The 18,137-nt window shown below is 42.3% G+C and overlaps 1 protein-coding gene across 1 annotated transcript in view; it reads right to left on the bottom strand.

Moving 5' to 3' along the window:
- Positions 1-4,961: 4,961 nt before the first annotated feature.
- slc17a7a (solute carrier family 17 member 7a) overlaps positions 4,962-18,137 on the bottom strand; it is a 19,645-nt gene continuing 6,469 nt past the window's right edge. Inside the window, exons 2-13 of the mRNA XM_015945877.3 lie at positions 13,835-14,087; positions 13,647-13,765; positions 13,423-13,537; positions 12,851-12,938; positions 12,016-12,102; positions 11,668-11,810; positions 11,415-11,564; positions 8,886-9,018; positions 8,268-8,378; positions 5,694-5,821; positions 5,535-5,604; positions 4,962-5,467 (exon numbers count right to left, since the gene is read on the bottom strand). Of these exons, the coding sequence (XP_015801363.3) occupies positions 5,187-5,467; positions 5,535-5,604; positions 5,694-5,821; positions 8,268-8,378; positions 8,886-9,018; positions 11,415-11,564; positions 11,668-11,810; positions 12,016-12,102; positions 12,851-12,938; positions 13,423-13,537; positions 13,647-13,765; positions 13,835-14,087 (1,678 nt within the window). The 3' untranslated portion in view covers positions 4,962-5,186. The remainder of the gene's footprint in view (positions 5,468-5,534; positions 5,605-5,693; positions 5,822-8,267; positions 8,379-8,885; positions 9,019-11,414; positions 11,565-11,667; positions 11,811-12,015; positions 12,103-12,850; positions 12,939-13,422; positions 13,538-13,646; positions 13,766-13,834; positions 14,088-18,137) is intronic.

Raw genomic sequence — 18,137 nt, forward strand, 5'->3', positions numbered from 1 at the left:
TCAATGAGGATTTGCTCGCTTCTGGCACCAGCCCCCAGCGGATGAGGGTGGAACTGCAATTTTTCTTACTTCCGGGTTGGGACCATTTTCTGAGCGGCATTGTGGGGGCTTGGTCCGAACCCAGGAGCAGGATGCTTGTGAGTACTGGTCCTCGCCGGTCTAGCAAGGCCGGGTTCTATCGCGTCAGACCCGTGTCACAGCCCGTGCACGCGCATTGGGTCCACAGCGCGCGTGTGAACGGGACTCGCGAGCGAAAACATACATGGCAGCGCGCGCGTGAACGGGACTCGCGAGCGAAAATATACATGGCGAGAGGTCATTTGTGCACTGAGAGGGAGCAAACTGTGTCTGTGAGCACACAAGGATGTGCACAAGTATCGCGTCATACCCGTGCCACAACCTGTGCACGCGCATTGGGTCCACAGCGCGCGTGTGAACGGGACTCGCGCGCGTGTGAACGGGACTCGCGAGCGAAAATATACATGGCGAGAGGTCATTTGTGCACTGAGAGGGAGCAAACTGTGTCTGTGAGCGCACAAGGATGTGCACAAGTGACAAACCTGCGTGCGCGCGTTGTCAACGAGCAGACGGCAGAGGAAAACGTGCGCGCGCGGCAGCCTCTGTGCGCGCTCGGCAGCCTCTGTGCGCGCTCGGTTTCTGACTCCTGCTCGCTCGGCTGTAAGGGCTTTTGGCACTCTGGAGGCGTGGCCTGTGGCAGATCTTCTCTGTCCTCTGATTGGTTAGTTTACCCCGCACTTTACCCTCTATTTATATAAAAAAGTCTGATATTCCATAGTTGCTGGCATAGCTCAGCTGGGAGAGCGGGTGACTCTTGCCCCGGAGGATCCAGGTTTGAGTCCGGGCAAGGACAATGCAAAAGATGTCATGTTAATTTTTCTTAATTTCAGGTATTTTACAGTTGTGACCGTTCAACTGTCATTAAACGTCCGAAGGTTTGCTGGGCAGTGTTTTAAAAAGTGCACATAAGCTAGATGGTTTTAACCATATAAAATTACATTTTTTGTGATACTGGAAAAATACATACTGAAATAAAACTACTGATTGAAAACTTTATGACTGTGGTTGTACAATATATGACTCACTAATACACTGCAAACTCCCTTAGAGTGGGGCTTCCAGAGAGAGAGAGAGAGAGAGAGAGAGAGAGAGAGAGAGAGAGAGAGAGAGAGAGAGAGAGAGAGAGAGAGAGAGAGAGAGAGAAAAGTTCTTGCCTCATTAATGAATTGTTTATTTTTTTCAGTATTTAATTGACAAATTATCCTTTCAAATAATTAATTGATGAGTTACATAATTGTCCATTTCATAAAGAAACTGCATATCAAGCTTTCATTCAGATGACCTTCAACAGTGCTGCACCCTGCTGAGGGACATCCGAGTAAAACCTTGAGATGGCCATTTTCTGTTCACTAACTTGCTTTAGTAAATCCTTACTTTTGTTAAATAAATCAGTTGTTGAACCCCCACTCCTCTGTTTGGTCTCCTTTCTTATTACAGCCCACCACTTCCAGTCTGGGTTGTAACAATCTGCAGACAGATTTCTGAGTATCTCCTCCTTTACACAGATCCTCACTGAGCCAAGTACTGTGAACAAATAGTTTCTCCATGATATTATCCAGCAAGGTCCCGTTTTTGTCAAAACAAGGGTGAGGTAATGAAAAAATAGAAATATTTCATTAAATTAACATTTAAATTATTTATATGCATCATTAAAATAAAAAAAACATGTTTTGAAATATATAAAGTGCACCAAACTTGACTCAGTCCATTCAACAATTCTAAATGGACAATTATGTAACTCATCAATTAATCATTTGAAAGGATAATTTGTCAATTAAATACTGAAAAAAATAAACAATTCATTAATGAGGCAAGAACTTCTCTCTCTCTCTCTCTCTCTCTCTCTCTCTCTCTCTCTCTCTCTCTCTCTCTCTCTCTCTCTCTCTCTCTCTCTCTCTCTCTCTCTCTCTCTGGAAGCCCCACTCTAAGGGAGTTTGCAGTGTATTAGTGAGTCATATATTGTACAACCACAGTCATAAAGTTTTCAATCAGTAGTTTTATTTCAGTATGTATTTTTCCAGTATCACAAAAAATGTAATTTTATATGGTTAAAACCATCTAGCTTATGTGCACTTTTTAAAACACTGCCCAGCAAACCTTCGGACGTTTAATGACAGTTGAACGGTCACAACTGTAAAACACCTGAAATTAAGAAAAATTAACATGACATCTTTTGCATTGTCCTTGCCCGGACTCAAACCTGGATCCTCCGGGACGAGACTCACCTGCTCTCCAAGCTGAGCTATGCCAGCAACTATGGAATATCAGACTTTTTTATATAAATAGAGGGTAAAGTGCGGGGTAAACTAACCAATCAGAGGACAGAGAAGATCTGCCACAGGCCACGCCTCCAGAGTGCCAAAAGCCCTTACAGCCGAGCGAGCAGGAGTCAGAAACCGAGCGCGCACAGAGGCTGCCGAGCGCGCACAGAGGCTGCCGCGCGCGCACGTTTTCCTCTGCCGTCTGCTCGTTGACAACGCGCGCACGCAGGTTTGTCACTTGTGCACATCCTTGTGCGCTCACAGACACAGTTTGCTCCCTCTCAGTGCACAAATGACCTCTCGCCATGTATATTTCTGCTCGCGAGTCCCGTTCACACGCGCGCTGCCATGTATATTTGCGCTCGCGAGTCCCGTTCACACGCGCGCTGTGGACCCAATGCGCGTGCACGGGTTGTGGCACGCTTTAAACGCCATAGAGTCCTTGCTCGACCAGAACACCGGCGCGCAAAGTGACTGCGGTCAAGTGAGCCGCACCTACAATTGAAGTGCGCATTTACATGGTACTTTATGGTAACACCGTCTCGCTGCTGGAGAAGAGCTGAGATGAGCGACAGAATGGGCTGAAATCAGGATAACACAGAGCTGCTGAAAGTGCCTTTTTGATACACACATTCTAAGTACCTCGAGTACTACCTGGTACCAAAGTATGAACTACTTTTACTGTGTACTTTTTCAGTAATTGTCCTTCAAAGTATATCCAAAAAGCCAAAAGTGCTGTGTTCGAGGTGGAATAAAAAAGGTATTTGGGGAAAAGGGCAATAGGCCACCTATACCTACATACTTATTGTAGTTGAAAGAGATGTGGGGTAATTGTTTTAGATTTGTTGTTTTTTTCTTTTCTTTTTCTCTTTTTATGTGATATTTCAATATAACGCACAAGTAACAGATATGTAAGAAAGGGTAGGGTTATATAAATTTACACTTCGGCCTATCTCCTTTCAAATAAAGGAATGTTGCTGAATCAATGATGACAGTAAATTCTAATGGATACATCTGTTTGAAATAAAAAAACATTTAATGAAATGAATTTTTGTGGGATTGAAAATGCAAAACAAAAAAAAATAATTCAATAACATACATTTATTAACCGATGAGATACTTTGTATTAGTAATTATCTATAAAACATCATGGAATAAATTAATGCATTTAACAAATGAAATGTTTTGGATTTTTCATATAAGGGCTTTAGTTTACAGTTTGACAGATTAAAGGTAAAAAAAGAGAGAACATGATGGAGTTAAAAATCAAAGAATCCTGTCAAAATAAAAGCAACTTGGCAGGGAGAAAACGCCAAAGCCATGGTTTAGAACGACGTTTACTGCCCTCTTGTGGCTACACTTTGGAACTGCATCATATAAATCCACTGTCAAATGTGATGAGATGTTATTACTTTCAGTAAAAACTGCCCCAAAGATTTCAAGCCAATTTAAACATGTAAGATATAAAATAATGTAGCTAAATCGATGTGAAAATGCTTACTGTTTTTATTTACCGTTTCATGTAAATATAATTTCACAACATTTGAAGAGGAAAAAGTCAAATTTGAGCAAACCTAATAATTGCATGTATGCATAATAATAATAATAAGCTACACTGTTGTATGTAGACACACATTTAAACACAGACAATAGGATTCACGCCCCACCCTCTGCCTCTTCATCACCACTTCTCTTGTCTTTGACGTCCATGTTTCTCCCTCACGCTTCCCACAGAGTGCATCTGCTCTCCCATCTAATCTTTGCCTAATATCGCAGCGATAATCCTGTATCCATCTGTCCTGAGAGAAAGAGAGAGAAATACATTGTGCTCTTCGTGTAAAACACCAATATAATGCGCTATAAAGTTGTAAATTATAAACCCTGATAACACGATGGTGCTTAGATCATCTTAAATTGCTTAAAACTTTATTTTACACAAATTTATCTCACATGTACATTTTATACATCACATCTGTGTTTAAATATGATCTTTTCTCTTTTTTACACGTTTCATCAAGAGGGGCGAGGACGACAACGGAACAGCCAAAGCATTTGAGAAAAAGAGAAACTTGATTAAAAGATACATGGACACAACACTTGGGAATTATTCATAGGAATATTCATTCATGTCATGGAGACGTTACACTCAGACATTTCCTTACCCACTGTTTAAACAACACATTTCAATGTTATACCATCATTTCAATCAAATACAATTTCAACAATCTTTATTTTACAAGCAGGATCAGATAAAGAGCCTTCCAAAAATTAACGTCAGATAAAAAGTAAGCGCTTAACTCAAATCAGGGGCTGTGTGTGTGTGTGCGTGTGTGTAAATGTGAACGTTGCATCCTGCAGGTTGCACAAATGAAAGCAAAGCTTCGTCACCCATGGGGAAAGTTCTCCTGTGCATTGTTTTGTTTTAAACTCTTTGCTGATCTAATATATGTGCAGCAACATATTCGCCTGTTTAATAAACATCAAACAGTGCATCGCCATTCCCTCTGCACATTAGCGCTGTGTGTTGTTTTGTGTTGCGAGTAAAACTAAAATAAAGAGGTCACAGCAGGACTCAGCTCATCAAAACACGCTCATCGCACAATGTTTCAGCACCAGAAGGCCAACACACACTTTCTGTCACACACACACACACACACACACACACACACACACACACACACACACACACACACACACACACACACACACACACACACACACACACACACACACACACAGAACTAGTTAGATACACACTCTAGGCATGTGCATTTGTAAAAATGTCCAACTCTAACGCCTACAGTCCTTTTCCAAGAACAATCTTTAACTGAGGACCCCACTAGCCCTCTACGTCAGCGTCTTCTCCATCTCTCCTCCATACATGTCAGAGTTGCGTCCAGGTGGTTGAACGTACTCCTCGGACTTGTCCCAGTCCGTCACCCATCCTGCTCCTCCGCCTCCTCCATTGGAACCCACTATGGCCTGGCTCATGGCCCCATACTGGCCGCCTCCTCGATACAACTCCTCCGTCTCGTTGGCCAGTTCGTCCTCATTGATTATACCACACTTCTCCTCACTCGTGTCTTCTATGTCCGCCCACCACTGCTTCTCTCCCGACGCAAACAGTCCTAATGATTAAAGGAATATTAAGTGGGAGCTTCTGAACTCTCCATATGGAACCGTGTGAAGTCTTACCATAGAAAACGACTCCTCCGTAATGAACGAGGGAGGCTATGAGGAAGACGTACTGCCACTCCTCACGTGTCTGAAATCATGTAAAGGTCCTCTCAGATGTTATTTCTAAGTAAACAACTCTCATTCTAGCGATGCAGCTGCTGCAGGTAAAATAATCACCTTGTGTTTGGTCATGGCTCCCACTATGAGGGGACACACCATTCCTGACAACGTTCCCACTCCGTTCGAAATCCCCATCAGTATACTGGCATATCGAGGAGCGATATCCAAGTGATTGACATTAAACCCTGTGAGAAAAAACAAACAGAAGATCAACTTTTCTTTCTTTCATTAAAAACACGCAGAATGGAATAATTTTTCAAAAACAAAAAACCCTTTTCCCCCATGCCTGTCACATGCTTTACTTTATGCACTGGTGCTACAATTTTCAAGCATAAAAAAAACATTTGGAGAACAGAGATGTGTTTCCACCCGGACCGTTTTAGACGTGACACGCTCTGAGCCTGATCACCTAAGAATGAATCCTTAAAAAGAAGTGTGTGTGTGTGTGTGTGTGTGTGTGTGTGTGTCATGTGAGGATCTTTAGCTTTATCCTATTAACAGTGACTCACATCATAATTAAGTTGTGGTAATATGTTAGCATTAGCTCATTTGATCATATAACAGCTTATTATTAGCTATAGCAAGTCCTTTAAGATTTTAACACAAGGCGAGTGTAGTTTCATGGCTCAGAGACAAAATAGTTCAAAAAGCAAAAAACAACAAATAATCAAAAGTGTGTCATCACAATTTCGTCGTGAAAAATTGTGATTTTAAATTTTTTTTGCCAAACCTTCTGATTATAGGGAGCCTAGCTCACGCCTATCTACTTCCAGACCATGGATCCCCGGAAGAACGAAAAAATTAATGCGAGTCGATAGGGCTAACAACGCTATTTTCTAATCTTGCTTGTTTTGTGCCATGGATTTCACATATGATCTCTGTGAATTTTAAAGACACAATTTGATACCAAGAACGTGCTTATTTTCGAACGGGGGGAAATGCTATTTTAGGTTTTGTGTGAAAATAAGTCCAGGACTACAAATGTGTCACCGAACCAGACACGGAAAAAAAACAGAGGGAAAATGGCTGTAAGTTCAGCAAACTTCAAATCCATCTTTCAAGAGGAAAGAACTACCAATAATCTGGCCATGTGGTGAGTAGCAGCTATGCTAGGGGAGAGAAGATTATGTGGTGACGTCATATATGCAACGTACCGACGTCTGATTTGCAGTCATGCTAATTGCAAACTTTTACAGGCTGCTAAATCTCGAAGTACGTGACTGGCGTAGTTGAAACACACATCATTAGTTTTCATTTAAATTGCAGTACAAAATATGTGTGAACCAGGGTCAAAGCGATTAGAAACAGTGGCGTATCCAGATCTTTTAAAATGGAGTGGCCCAGATGAGGCACTACTTTGCGCATGGGTAGCACCAACGGTTATGCCTTTTTTTTATTTACCCCAAGCCTTTTGTGGACAATGAAAAGCCTAATTAAAGGGAATTCAGTGTGGTGGCACCTGGGGTGGCCAATCGGATTCCAAGGGTGGCATGTGCTACCCCAGGCCACTCCCTGGACACGACCCTGATTAGAAAACAGCTCTTTTAGCACCGTTGACTTGCATTCACTTTTTTGCTCTTCCGGGGACCCGTGAGCCGACTGGAAAGGGAGGAGACTTAGGCTCCCTATACTTTAGCTTTTGTTCCTGGGGGATCAGAAAAGAGGACAGACAGCAAAAATATATAAGTCAAACTAGTCAAACTTCCATCCAGCAGTTTTTTTTAATTACACAACCTCAAAGATTACCCAAACATACCCTATGAGAGAAAATATTCACAATGTCTTTTGTTCAAGAGCGTCTGAGGAGAAACTGTAGCAGCATGGATGTTTATCAAATAACATCGTGTAAAATTTTGGAGATTTAAACTGTTTTAAAATGACAGTAAAACATGTTGGTCTTGTGTTCAGGTTAGCCATTAGCTCATCTGAATTGTAGGATGTAAACTCCCTTTCTCCAAACAGAGGCTGTTCGGGGAACTCTCTAAAACAGTAGTACCATTAGTAGCAATTTTATGTAAAAACCCCAATATATACCAAAATAAAACACCTTTAACCCCCTGAGACCTGAATTTGTTTTTGGTGTGATTTAAAAAAGTAAACAATTCTAGCTATTACAGATTAGCCGACTCTCATAAACAGGAAAACAAATAAAAAAAGAAAGAAAAAGATTTTTTTTAAACAAACTCTCAAAAGCTTCATAACCCTGGAAAGAAAATAACTCACAGGAAGTTGAAGATATATGGAGTTAATGTTAGAGAAATTAAGATGTTTATACAAATAATGTATTACGTGGACATTTGTGTCAATTATGCTGCTTAATGCATGTAATTATGCAACATTAGACTCCTATTAAAGTAGGCAGTTATTCATAATAAACCATCCTGCAGGTTAGTTAACTAATTAGAGACAAAGGAAAGTGTTAGGTTAGACGAGTGCCTAACATGTATGAAGCATCTGACCTAAATCAACTTTTACGACCACCGTGGTGCCGTAGTAGAGACGAACCTCATCAAAATGAAAAGCAATCATATAAACGTGTTAAAAGCAGGTGCAACGTGTCTCCTTTAAGAGTTAAAAGGTCAAATGACAAATGCTTTTCAAAATAAAGTAACAATATTTAATGTCACCTACCTGAGATGGCAAATCCACTGAATCCCACAGCGAGGACCAGGAAGGAGATGGCAACACCCTTCGTGTGAGAGAATCCCACCACCAGCAGCAGAGTGGCCTCCATCCCAAAACCTGAACCACGGAGACTAATCTATACTAATGTATGAAAACTACAAAATTAAACAAAAACATCAAACACGCAGCTGCTCTCCTTTAGGTGGCGATGCAATATAAATGTGTTGGAAATGGCACATTTGTTTTGTTTTAGGCACACGCTGATTTGACCTTTAGGCTGTGCTAAAATATTAATGATTGTATTATGTGCAGCTGCTGCACTTTAAACCCTCCCAGCTGATGGTGATGAGGAAAAATGTCACAGAATAAATGATGTGAATAATAACAACAAAGACGTGTGGCCCCAGAAACATTTGTTTTTGCAGGAATGCTCCTTGTTTTGTTTTAATTAAACTATTACACATTTAGATCATCACAGAAATTAGAGATAAAGCTCATCTCTTTAGACATATTGTGTTTTTATAATCTCAGAAAAAGCCTTTAGTTACTATAACGTTTAAAAGGGATTTACTTATATCTAAACCTACAAAAGCCTAATCTCTACTGTGTAGCTTCCGCTCTCACCTCCACAGTTCATCATTTTCCTGACGTTTGTCGTGGTCATCAGGTTGTGGCTCCTCAGGTAGTCGGCCAACTGGCCTCCAAAAGGCACGATGATCGTCATCACCAGATGGGGCAGAGCTGACACTACGCCCACCTGGAAAAGCAAACAGAAAATATGTATAAATGTAAAATAAAAACGCTGGAATGAAGTAAATTATGAATACTGATTTGAATATTTGAAAGTGTAAAACAGTTTATTGGAATTTTTTTAAAATTATTTCCAGGACCCCCCTGAAATTTCCTTAGAATAGGTGTCATAGGTGGAAACACTTTTTAATTGCATTTTAGATATTAAATCATGGATAACTGAAAACTTTCTCCAGCTCAACCAGGGCAAAACTGAAGTTTTAGTCATCGGTCCTGAGGCCCAGAGAGAGAAACTTTTACCTAAACTACAATCAATGTCTTTTTATCCATCACTACAAGTGAAGAATCTGGGTGTTATTTTCGACTCTGAGCTGACTTTTATCCCCCATATTAAAAACATCACAAAAATAGGTTTTTACCATCTTAAGAATATCGCCAGAGTCCGCCCCATTCTCTCTCGGGCCAATGCGGAGACGCTAGTGCATGCTTTTATAACCAGTAGAATTGATTACTGCAATGCCCTGCTTTCTGGTCTTCCCAAAAAGAGCATCTCAGGTTTACAACTTTTACAAAACTCAGCAGCACGTGTCCTGATGAAGACCAGGAAGCGGGAGCACATCACTCCGGTTTTAAAATCACTGCACTGGCTCCCCGTATGTTTCAGGATTGATTTTAAGGTTCTTTTAATGGTTTTTAAGTGTCTTAATGGTCTTGGGCCTTCTTATCTTTCAGAACTGCTTTTACTGGTTAAACCCTCGCGGTCTCTGCGCTCCTCTGGCAGCCGTCTCCTAGTTATCCCTAAAGTTAAGACTCACACCCACGGCGAGGCGTCCTTCAAGTATTACGACCCTCGCCTTTGGAACGGGCTGCCGGAGGACCTCAGGTCCGAAGGGAACATCCAGGCTTTTAAGAATAGGCTCAAGACCCACCTTTTTAGCTTAGCTTTTAACTGATTACTATTTATCTATAAATACATATTTATCTCTTTTATTATTTTTATCATTATATATACATCTTAGTGTTTTTATATGATTATGTTTTCTTTTACTATCTTTATAATCACTTTTTATCAGTTACTTTTTATCATTATTAGCTTTTATTATTTTATATGTTATATATCTTAAATCCTCCAGTGTTTCCTCTGCGGAGCCCTCTGCCTTGGGGCTGGTGGTCAGGGGCGGCGGCGGCCGGGGCGCTCCCCAGGTAGTGCCCGGGCACTGGTGGGGGTTTCTGCCCTACGCCACTGGGCGTCATGGGCCGGTGTCTTGGCTGCTGCCGTGGATCTGTTGCTGCCAGGGCAGATGGCTTCGCTGATGATGTGTCGTTCATTACCTGACCCATCTGAACTCAGCCTATTGTTTCCTCTGGTGTTCACGAGTGTGTGTGTGTGTGTGTGTGTGTGTGTGTGTGTGCGTGTGTGTGTGTGTGTGTGTGCGGGTGATTGTATGTCCACTTTGGAAGTTGGGTGCGGGAGGGGAACTGTAATTTTTAATTGTTTTATACTTGGGGAGGGGGGCTGGGATGGGAATGTGGGATCTATGGGGCCATTTTAATCTGTAAAGCACTTTGAGTTGCATTTTTTGTATGAAAAGTGCTATATAAATAAAGTTGATTTGATTTCATTTGAGGCATGTTTACTCTCATTATGCCCTCTGTGGCCTGAGAATGGCTCGGAGCTGGGGAATGGATGTTTCTGGGCAGAGGGGATGCCAGGGCTTCCCTCCCACAGCCTGACCTTGGACAAGTGGAAGAAAATGGGTGGATGGAATTCTTCTGTAATAAAATAAATCCTATTCTATCTAAATTTAAACCAAACCCACCTATGACTCATAAAGAAATCTCTAAGAAAACTGTGGTTGGAGTCAGTGTGAATCATCAGGGTGAAGCTGAAAGAAGCCATGGTGTGTGCAGCGTCATAGTTTGTTAACAAAATGCTGGTATAACATGTAGCTTCTTGCAAACCTCTGCAGGACAGTAAATACAAGTATGAAACGTTGAGAGGCAGTGGCATGTCCAGATCTTTTAAAATGGGGTGGCCCAGGTGAGGCACAACTTTGTGCATGGGTGGCACCAATGGTTATGCTTTTTTTTTTACCCCCAAGCCTTTTGTGGACAATGAAAAGCCTATTTAAAGGTAAATTAGTGTGGTGGCACCTGGGGTGGCCAATCAGATTCCAAGGGTGGCATGTGCTACCCCAGGCCACTCCCTGGACACGCCCCTGTTGAGAGGGGATTTAGTTTTAGGGTTAAGCTGGCAGGAGTATAAGAATCTCTTCACACTTCCTGCAGAAACATCTGAAACTAATAAAAAGTGAAACAAAACACCTTTTTAACAAGGTTCATGCACGTTTGCATGAGTGAAAATGGCTAAATGAGTCAAATGTGGGGTGTTGTTAAGCTCACCTTGCTGATCTCAAAGCCAAACACTTCTTCAAAGTAAGCGGGCTGGCTGATGAGCAGCAGGTAGAAGGTCCAGCTCCTGCAGAAGTTGGCCACGATGATGGCGTAGACCGGCATGGAGGTGAAGAAGTGCCTCCAGGGCGTTTTGAATTTCTGCAACCACCAAAACAAACATCCATTGCTCTCTATTGAGAAAAATCTAAAGAGAGCGCTGCATGTGTACAAGACCATCAGTGGTTTTTACACGTTAACTCACATGGAGGGGGTTGAGAAATGCTGCCGATTCTCCGATTGCATCTTCTATGTATTTCCTCTCCTCTGGTGAGATGGTGGGATGGGCTGCAGGGCTCTCATAAGACACCAGGATCCAGAACATGTACCAGAATATCCCGAAGCTGCCTGGGAGAAGAAGGGAGAGCAAAGCAGATCAAGATAAAAGCAGGCTCTCAAAAGTCTTCATTGGTTGCTGAAAGTCACAAAAATCGACTGACTAGCAACTTAAGAGGCACATTCTATGAACAAAATGTAGTTTTGATTCAGATACTGTCATCAACAACGTTTTAGGATGCTTTTATTTAATAAAACACAAGATAATTGTACTAACCATAGACGTAAAATACAGAAGGCCACCCAGTGTACTGCACCAGTATCCCAGCTAAGGGCATAGCCACCACTGCCCCTGCATAGGATCCTAAAACAACAAATAATATCATTTATCAGACCGACCATCCCAGAAAGAATGCCTTATTAAATGATCATTTTAATGTGACGGTTTCCTCTTAAATTTCAAAGAAAACATGGGGTCCTCCATGTACAGCAGGGCTGTCCAAAGTGTGTTGCGTGGCCCATTTTTAACCCTCAGAGAGATTTTATGCAGCCCCTTAACTGCAAATCAATAACGCTAGAATATTACTGAAGAAATGGTGATCCAGATCATGTTCTCGTTGCTGATAAAAGAGTAGAATGTAATTTCAAAACCAAGAAACTAGAAAAGAGTCGACCCTTCAAATCACAGTTTCCGCTTTTGCCCTCTGTTCAATACCCCCATAATCCATTGCTGACGTCCACTATGGAGATCCCACATGATCAGGTGATGTATGTGCAAATCTGTAGGTATGTATCTGATATCTGGGAGGGGCTAGTAGTGGAGCTGCTACTCTTCCAGCCGCTGCTGCTCTCTTTCACATGAAAGCTGATTCAATGCCAATTTCCCCGTTTGTGACATCACAATTGAAGACTTTTTGAAACGGCTTGTTTTAGGCACATGAAACCAAACAGTGACAGAAAGCGGATAGATGGGAGTTTTTTTTAATGTTTGTAGTGTTTATAGAGGAAATAGAGACTTATATGGCAGCACGGGAGGAGGCATAAGGTGAGTTTTGCATGTTTTGTCCCGTTGAAGTGTAGTAGCACATCAGGGCAACATGCTGAATGTTTACCACAAAAGGCTGTAGTGGCTAATCGACTTCTCTCAAGAGGAGGTGCCCACTTGGCCCAGATCCCGTGGCAGGCTGGATACGAAACACCCTGGATGAAAAAACAAACAAACATGATAATTAAAGACAAGACAGTGGTTGACGATAATATTGTTTGTGTGTGTGTGCACATGTAAGACCACAAGATTGATTTGAATGAAATTCGCAAATAGTAATGTTTGGAGTCAACCCTGTTCAAGATGGCTGCCACAGCTGCTCAACATTAGCAAAAACACAAATGGTGACACAGTTTCCCTGATTTTGAGCTGCATTTTGGTGTGGTGTTGGCTGGGAGTCCTCTGTAAAATGAAGTCAGAGTGCTAACAGATTGTACAAGATCCTTGTTAAAAACGTTACCAACAACCACTACGAATCGGTTTTCTGAGATTAGGAATAATAATCAGTTTTACAACTTGTAGAATGTTGGTTTGTTTCTGTTGAACAGTGTCTGGTTATAGAAGTCTTCTTTTTTAAAATACGAGTCAGAAAATCTTTGTAACACGTGCAAGTCACTCACACGGACATGTTAACGTTACCTCAACCAGGCCCTGGCATATCCTCACTAGTATGACGCAGCTGTAATGGCAGCGAGCTGCAGATGGGATCAGCATGTTGAGCGTGGATGTGGCCACTATGGCAAAGCCAAACACTCTGTAACACACACATGCACGCACGCACGCAAACACACACACACACCAGAATTGAGATAGAAACAACATATTTTTTGCAGATTTTCAACACTCTGTGCATGAAGACAAACCTGTTGGCAGCAAATTTCTGACATATAAAGCCTCCTGGGATCTGTGTGACTATGTATCCCCAGAAGAAGGAGCCGTGGATCATCCCTACTGTCTCCGGGTCCCAGGTGAACTGTGCAGCCTGGACAGAAGAGCAACAGATTGAACAAACGTAAAATCTCCTTCGGACATCAGACTGACCCTGACTCACCACTAGTACTTCCTTGTTGCCTTTGTAGACTGTGTGGTCATTGACCATGCTAACAATGGCGACGCCCAGGTTGCATCGGATACCAAATGAGATGCAGAAGCCCAGACCAGACAGGATGGCGATGATGTAGCGTCTGGGCAGGCCGAAGCAAGTACAGTCCACCACCGGCAGCTCCTTCTCCTCCACCAGCTCGGGCCGACCCTCGGCCGATAACTCGATGGTTTCTCCATTCACCTGCCGCTTCTCAATCAGTCTGAGGGCCAAGAGGAGACAGAGAAGACAAGCGTTGGTCCAAACATCTCCTGTGAAGTAATTGAAATCATTTTATCGACTTCAATTGTAAAATAAAACTGTCTCAGTGTCACTGTTGAACACATACATGAATATTTTAATCTCCAAGCGTCATTTTTTCCACAAGATTCAAACAGAGTTGTGATCATCTGTGTGTTACGAGCTCCATCCTTTTAACAACACACACACCTGAAACCAGTCACACACACGTTCCACCACATTTCTATTTTAATGTCAGAACATGGCTTCTGGTAACGTTTCAGTTCACAACAACAAACGGTCGTGTGTCAGACGAGCACTTTCACCGTGCTGATCCAGTTATTCAGCGAGCTGGACAATCAGACCCTCGCCAGCAGGATCTCAGTCAGGTGGAGGACAGCAGGGCTTTAAAAACATGGAGCTCTTATGTGTTTCTGAGCCTTTTTTCCAGAGATGTTAACACGCGAAGAATCAGACAGCAGTGCTGGTTAATTATTAAAGTGTTTTTGAGTAAGATAAATAATTCAGTTCAGCTTTTAAACCTAATTCTGTCACCTTTTCCTCATCTGTTGGCTCGTGTAGCCTGATCTGTACACAGTCCGTTTGATGTGTTTGTATTTCTTAGTTATGCTCATGGATTGCACCCCCCTCCCCCCACCCCGGTAATCTCCTAGCCCATCCATGATAATCATCAGTGATTACACGGAAAAGTAAAAGTAAAAAGTAAAAGTACACACACATGTGTATCAGTGCAGTGATGAACTTACCTTGAGTCTTTAAATGTATTTTATCAGAATGAACAATAGAAGAGACACATTTTGCAAAGCAACATTTTTGAATCTGTGCGAGATTAGTGAAGCTGCAGCTTCTCTGTCTCTCCCTCTCTTAATCTGTCACAGCATTCAGATTAGGATTACAAAAATGATTTACTTCCGGAAATGAATATAGAGGGATGGACAAATGCTGGACGCGGTTCAGGATGCTTCTCCTCTGGTCACGACGTGGTCACTTCACTTTGTCAGTCATCTGAATGGTTTTAAAGATCTTAATTTAACCTTTTAGTTAACAAATTAGCAATTCTGGAAATTAGATTTTGCTATGGCTGACTTAGACTGGAAATAGAAATGTCTATTTTTATGTTGAACCCTAAACCTAACTCTTTGATGACTTGATTATTATTATTATTATTATTATTATTATTATTATTCTGAGCTACTACACCAATCAATTTCCTTCTGGGATTAATAAAGTATTTTTGAATTGAATTGAACTGAACATGCTTCAGCCTTCCAGAACAACGGAAACAGGCTGAAACATTTCAGAAAACAACATCAAAATGTTCCAGGTGCAAACATTTTAACTATAACCTCATTAAAAATCTAATTTGAGACAAAATGCCCATTTGAACAATAAATTGCTTGAATATAAAAGGAATTTTTAGGAAGTATAAGGACCCCCCCCCCCCCCCCCAAAAAAAAATAAAAAAATAAACTAAAACTAAATAAACAGAAACGTTAAAACTGCAGCCAGTGGCTCATTAAAATCACCATGGAGCATGCAGCTGATAATGAGTTTTCTCAACAGCGTGACTGGGCTCTCCCTTAGAGATAGGATGAGATGCTTGGTCATCTGGGAGGGGCCTGGAGTAGACCTGCTGCTCCTACACATCAAGAGAAGCTGGTTGAGGTGGCTCGGGCTTCTAGTTGGCTCCTGGATGGCTCCCTGGTGAGGTCTTCTGGGCACGTCCAACCCAGGACACATTGGAGGGACTATGTCTCTCGGCTGAACGCCTTGGGATTCCCCAGCAAGAGCTGGCCCAAGTGGCTGGGGAGAGGGAAGTCTGGGTCTTACTGTTTTGGTTGCTGCCCCCGTGAACCGACCCCCGGATAAGTGGAAGAGAATGGATGGATGGACTTCCTGATAAAATAAATCTAATAATCAGCAGACAGGAACACAGACATGCTGTCTTTAAGCTTATCATATCTTCTTCATATTCAGTGTAGAGCCATAGAGAACCCTTTGCTTCTAGTTCTGAGGTAAAACAGTCAGACTTCTGTCACACAGGTGTGAGGTACCCTGGTCCTCGAGGGCTGCTATCCAGCACGTTTTAGTTGTTACTCCTGATTCAGTAGTTGAATCACCTGTTTAGCACCCTGGGCCTTACTGCTTATGCTGCTGGTTAAAATCAGGTGAGTTGTAGCAGGGAAACAACAAAAACATGCAGGATTTCAACCCTAAAGGGACAAGGATCCCCCACCCCTGCTATAGAAGCTTGGGTGGGAACTCTCTGCACTTTTAGGGGATTTGAGAGAGAACCATCAGTCCTGCAGCCACGATGGACATGGTGGAATGAAGAAGATAAAATTGTCTATGTTCTAACGTATGGCTTGTATATGTACTAAAAACAGTTTCTTCACTAAAGATTAGAACATTTTAGACATTTTTCAAGTCAGCGTGACATCATCAGCTGTCAGACGAACGTTTGATGATAAACTCTGAACGCGTGTGAAGCCTGACGGAGCTATGGAGCTTCAAAGAGGGCAAGAGTTTTCCCACCTGTTTCACCAAAATTCCAACGAGAAAACCACACATTCCCATGTGAATTTGTTCAGCCTGGTACGTTGTGGTGCTAATTAAGGTCAAATATGGACGTAATTTTGTGTGTGTGTGGGGACATGCCCCCCCCCCCCCTACTTTTTCCAAAGTCAAGTTTTGACCCCTGCACTTTTTACCATCCAAAAACAATATTACGCTATATTAAATTGACACTGGTTGAGCTCTAGGACCAAGCGGAAAACAACCGTTTGTGTTGAAGCCTGTTTCCCATTAGAACATATGTAAAGATACCCCCCCGTGTCCCCCTCACTTCTAAAGTGAAAATTACGTCCATGAGGCCAAAACATGCCATTTTTAATAAAACTTCATGTTTCAGAGTATAATGTGTTCACTGAACTGTTCATTTTGAAGCAGATAACAGACTGAAATCATCACAAACAACAGCAACAAGGGACGGGCGCTCTGCTGCTTATGCATTTTTAAACGAAGGCAGCCACTCTTTTAAATCCACACAACAGTCAGACCAGAAAATGCTGAAGTCATGCTGGTTAAGTCGTGTACATCTTTTCAGACGAGCCAGTTGGCCGCACTCGCACTGCTGCCCTCCGTATGCTGAACAAATGTGCTGACTCGCCCCTGGGAGGAGCTCAGATTTTTACCTCATAGTCGGTAAAGCCTGCAGGAGGATCCTCATTAGACATCAAGACAGATTGCTGCTTAGCTCCTAAAACATATGCTGCTACCTAACAAGGGTCGCTCACAGCAGAAATTAGTGTTAATTACACGTCTTTCACTCAAGGGCAGAAGAGAACAAAAGTCTAGATTTATAGTTCACAAAGAGGTTTCTGCCTATGTGGAACCAGGAGGTCATGATCACCTGGTCGTTTTGATCTCGACTGAGGCTCTGCGGTATTGATGCAGCTCCATCAGCTGAGCTTCCACTCGGCGTAGCGAGGACCTGACTGGTCTCAGCTGGCAACCATTAATGAGCGGGAGAGCATGAGCGGGAAGAAGCTCCGTGGCCCCCGGGCTCTCTGAAATATCATAATTACAGGAACAGGCTCAGGGAGAAGTCCCAACTCAAACTAGGCAAACTCCACAGCACGAGACGCAAAGTTCAGCCTCCACCTGAGACACGTACCACTCTCACTAGATCATTAGAAAATCAAATCCTGTAAATTTAAACTGTAAGTCGAGCTCTGGGGAAACAAAGCTCTGGTGCACCTGTTTCAGGAAGTAGAAGTGAGTCGCATCACAGCTCAGCATCAGACGACAAGATTTGGAGTAGGGGTGGGCGATATAGCCTAAAATCTATCTTGCGATATAATTTGAAAAATGTGCGGTAACGGTACATATTGCGATACATGACTTTCTTTTGTATTTATGTCAAACACGACTGTTTCTAAACATACTCACATACCAGATACATAGCAGCAGTAACGTGGATCGAGTGTCTTAATCATGTCCCGAAAGCCGC

This window comes from Nothobranchius furzeri, chromosome 12 (assembly GCF_043380555.1).
Source record: "Nothobranchius furzeri strain GRZ-AD chromosome 12, NfurGRZ-RIMD1, whole genome shotgun sequence".
In the NCBI taxonomy this organism is placed as follows: domain Eukaryota; kingdom Metazoa; phylum Chordata; class Actinopteri; order Cyprinodontiformes; family Nothobranchiidae; genus Nothobranchius; species Nothobranchius furzeri.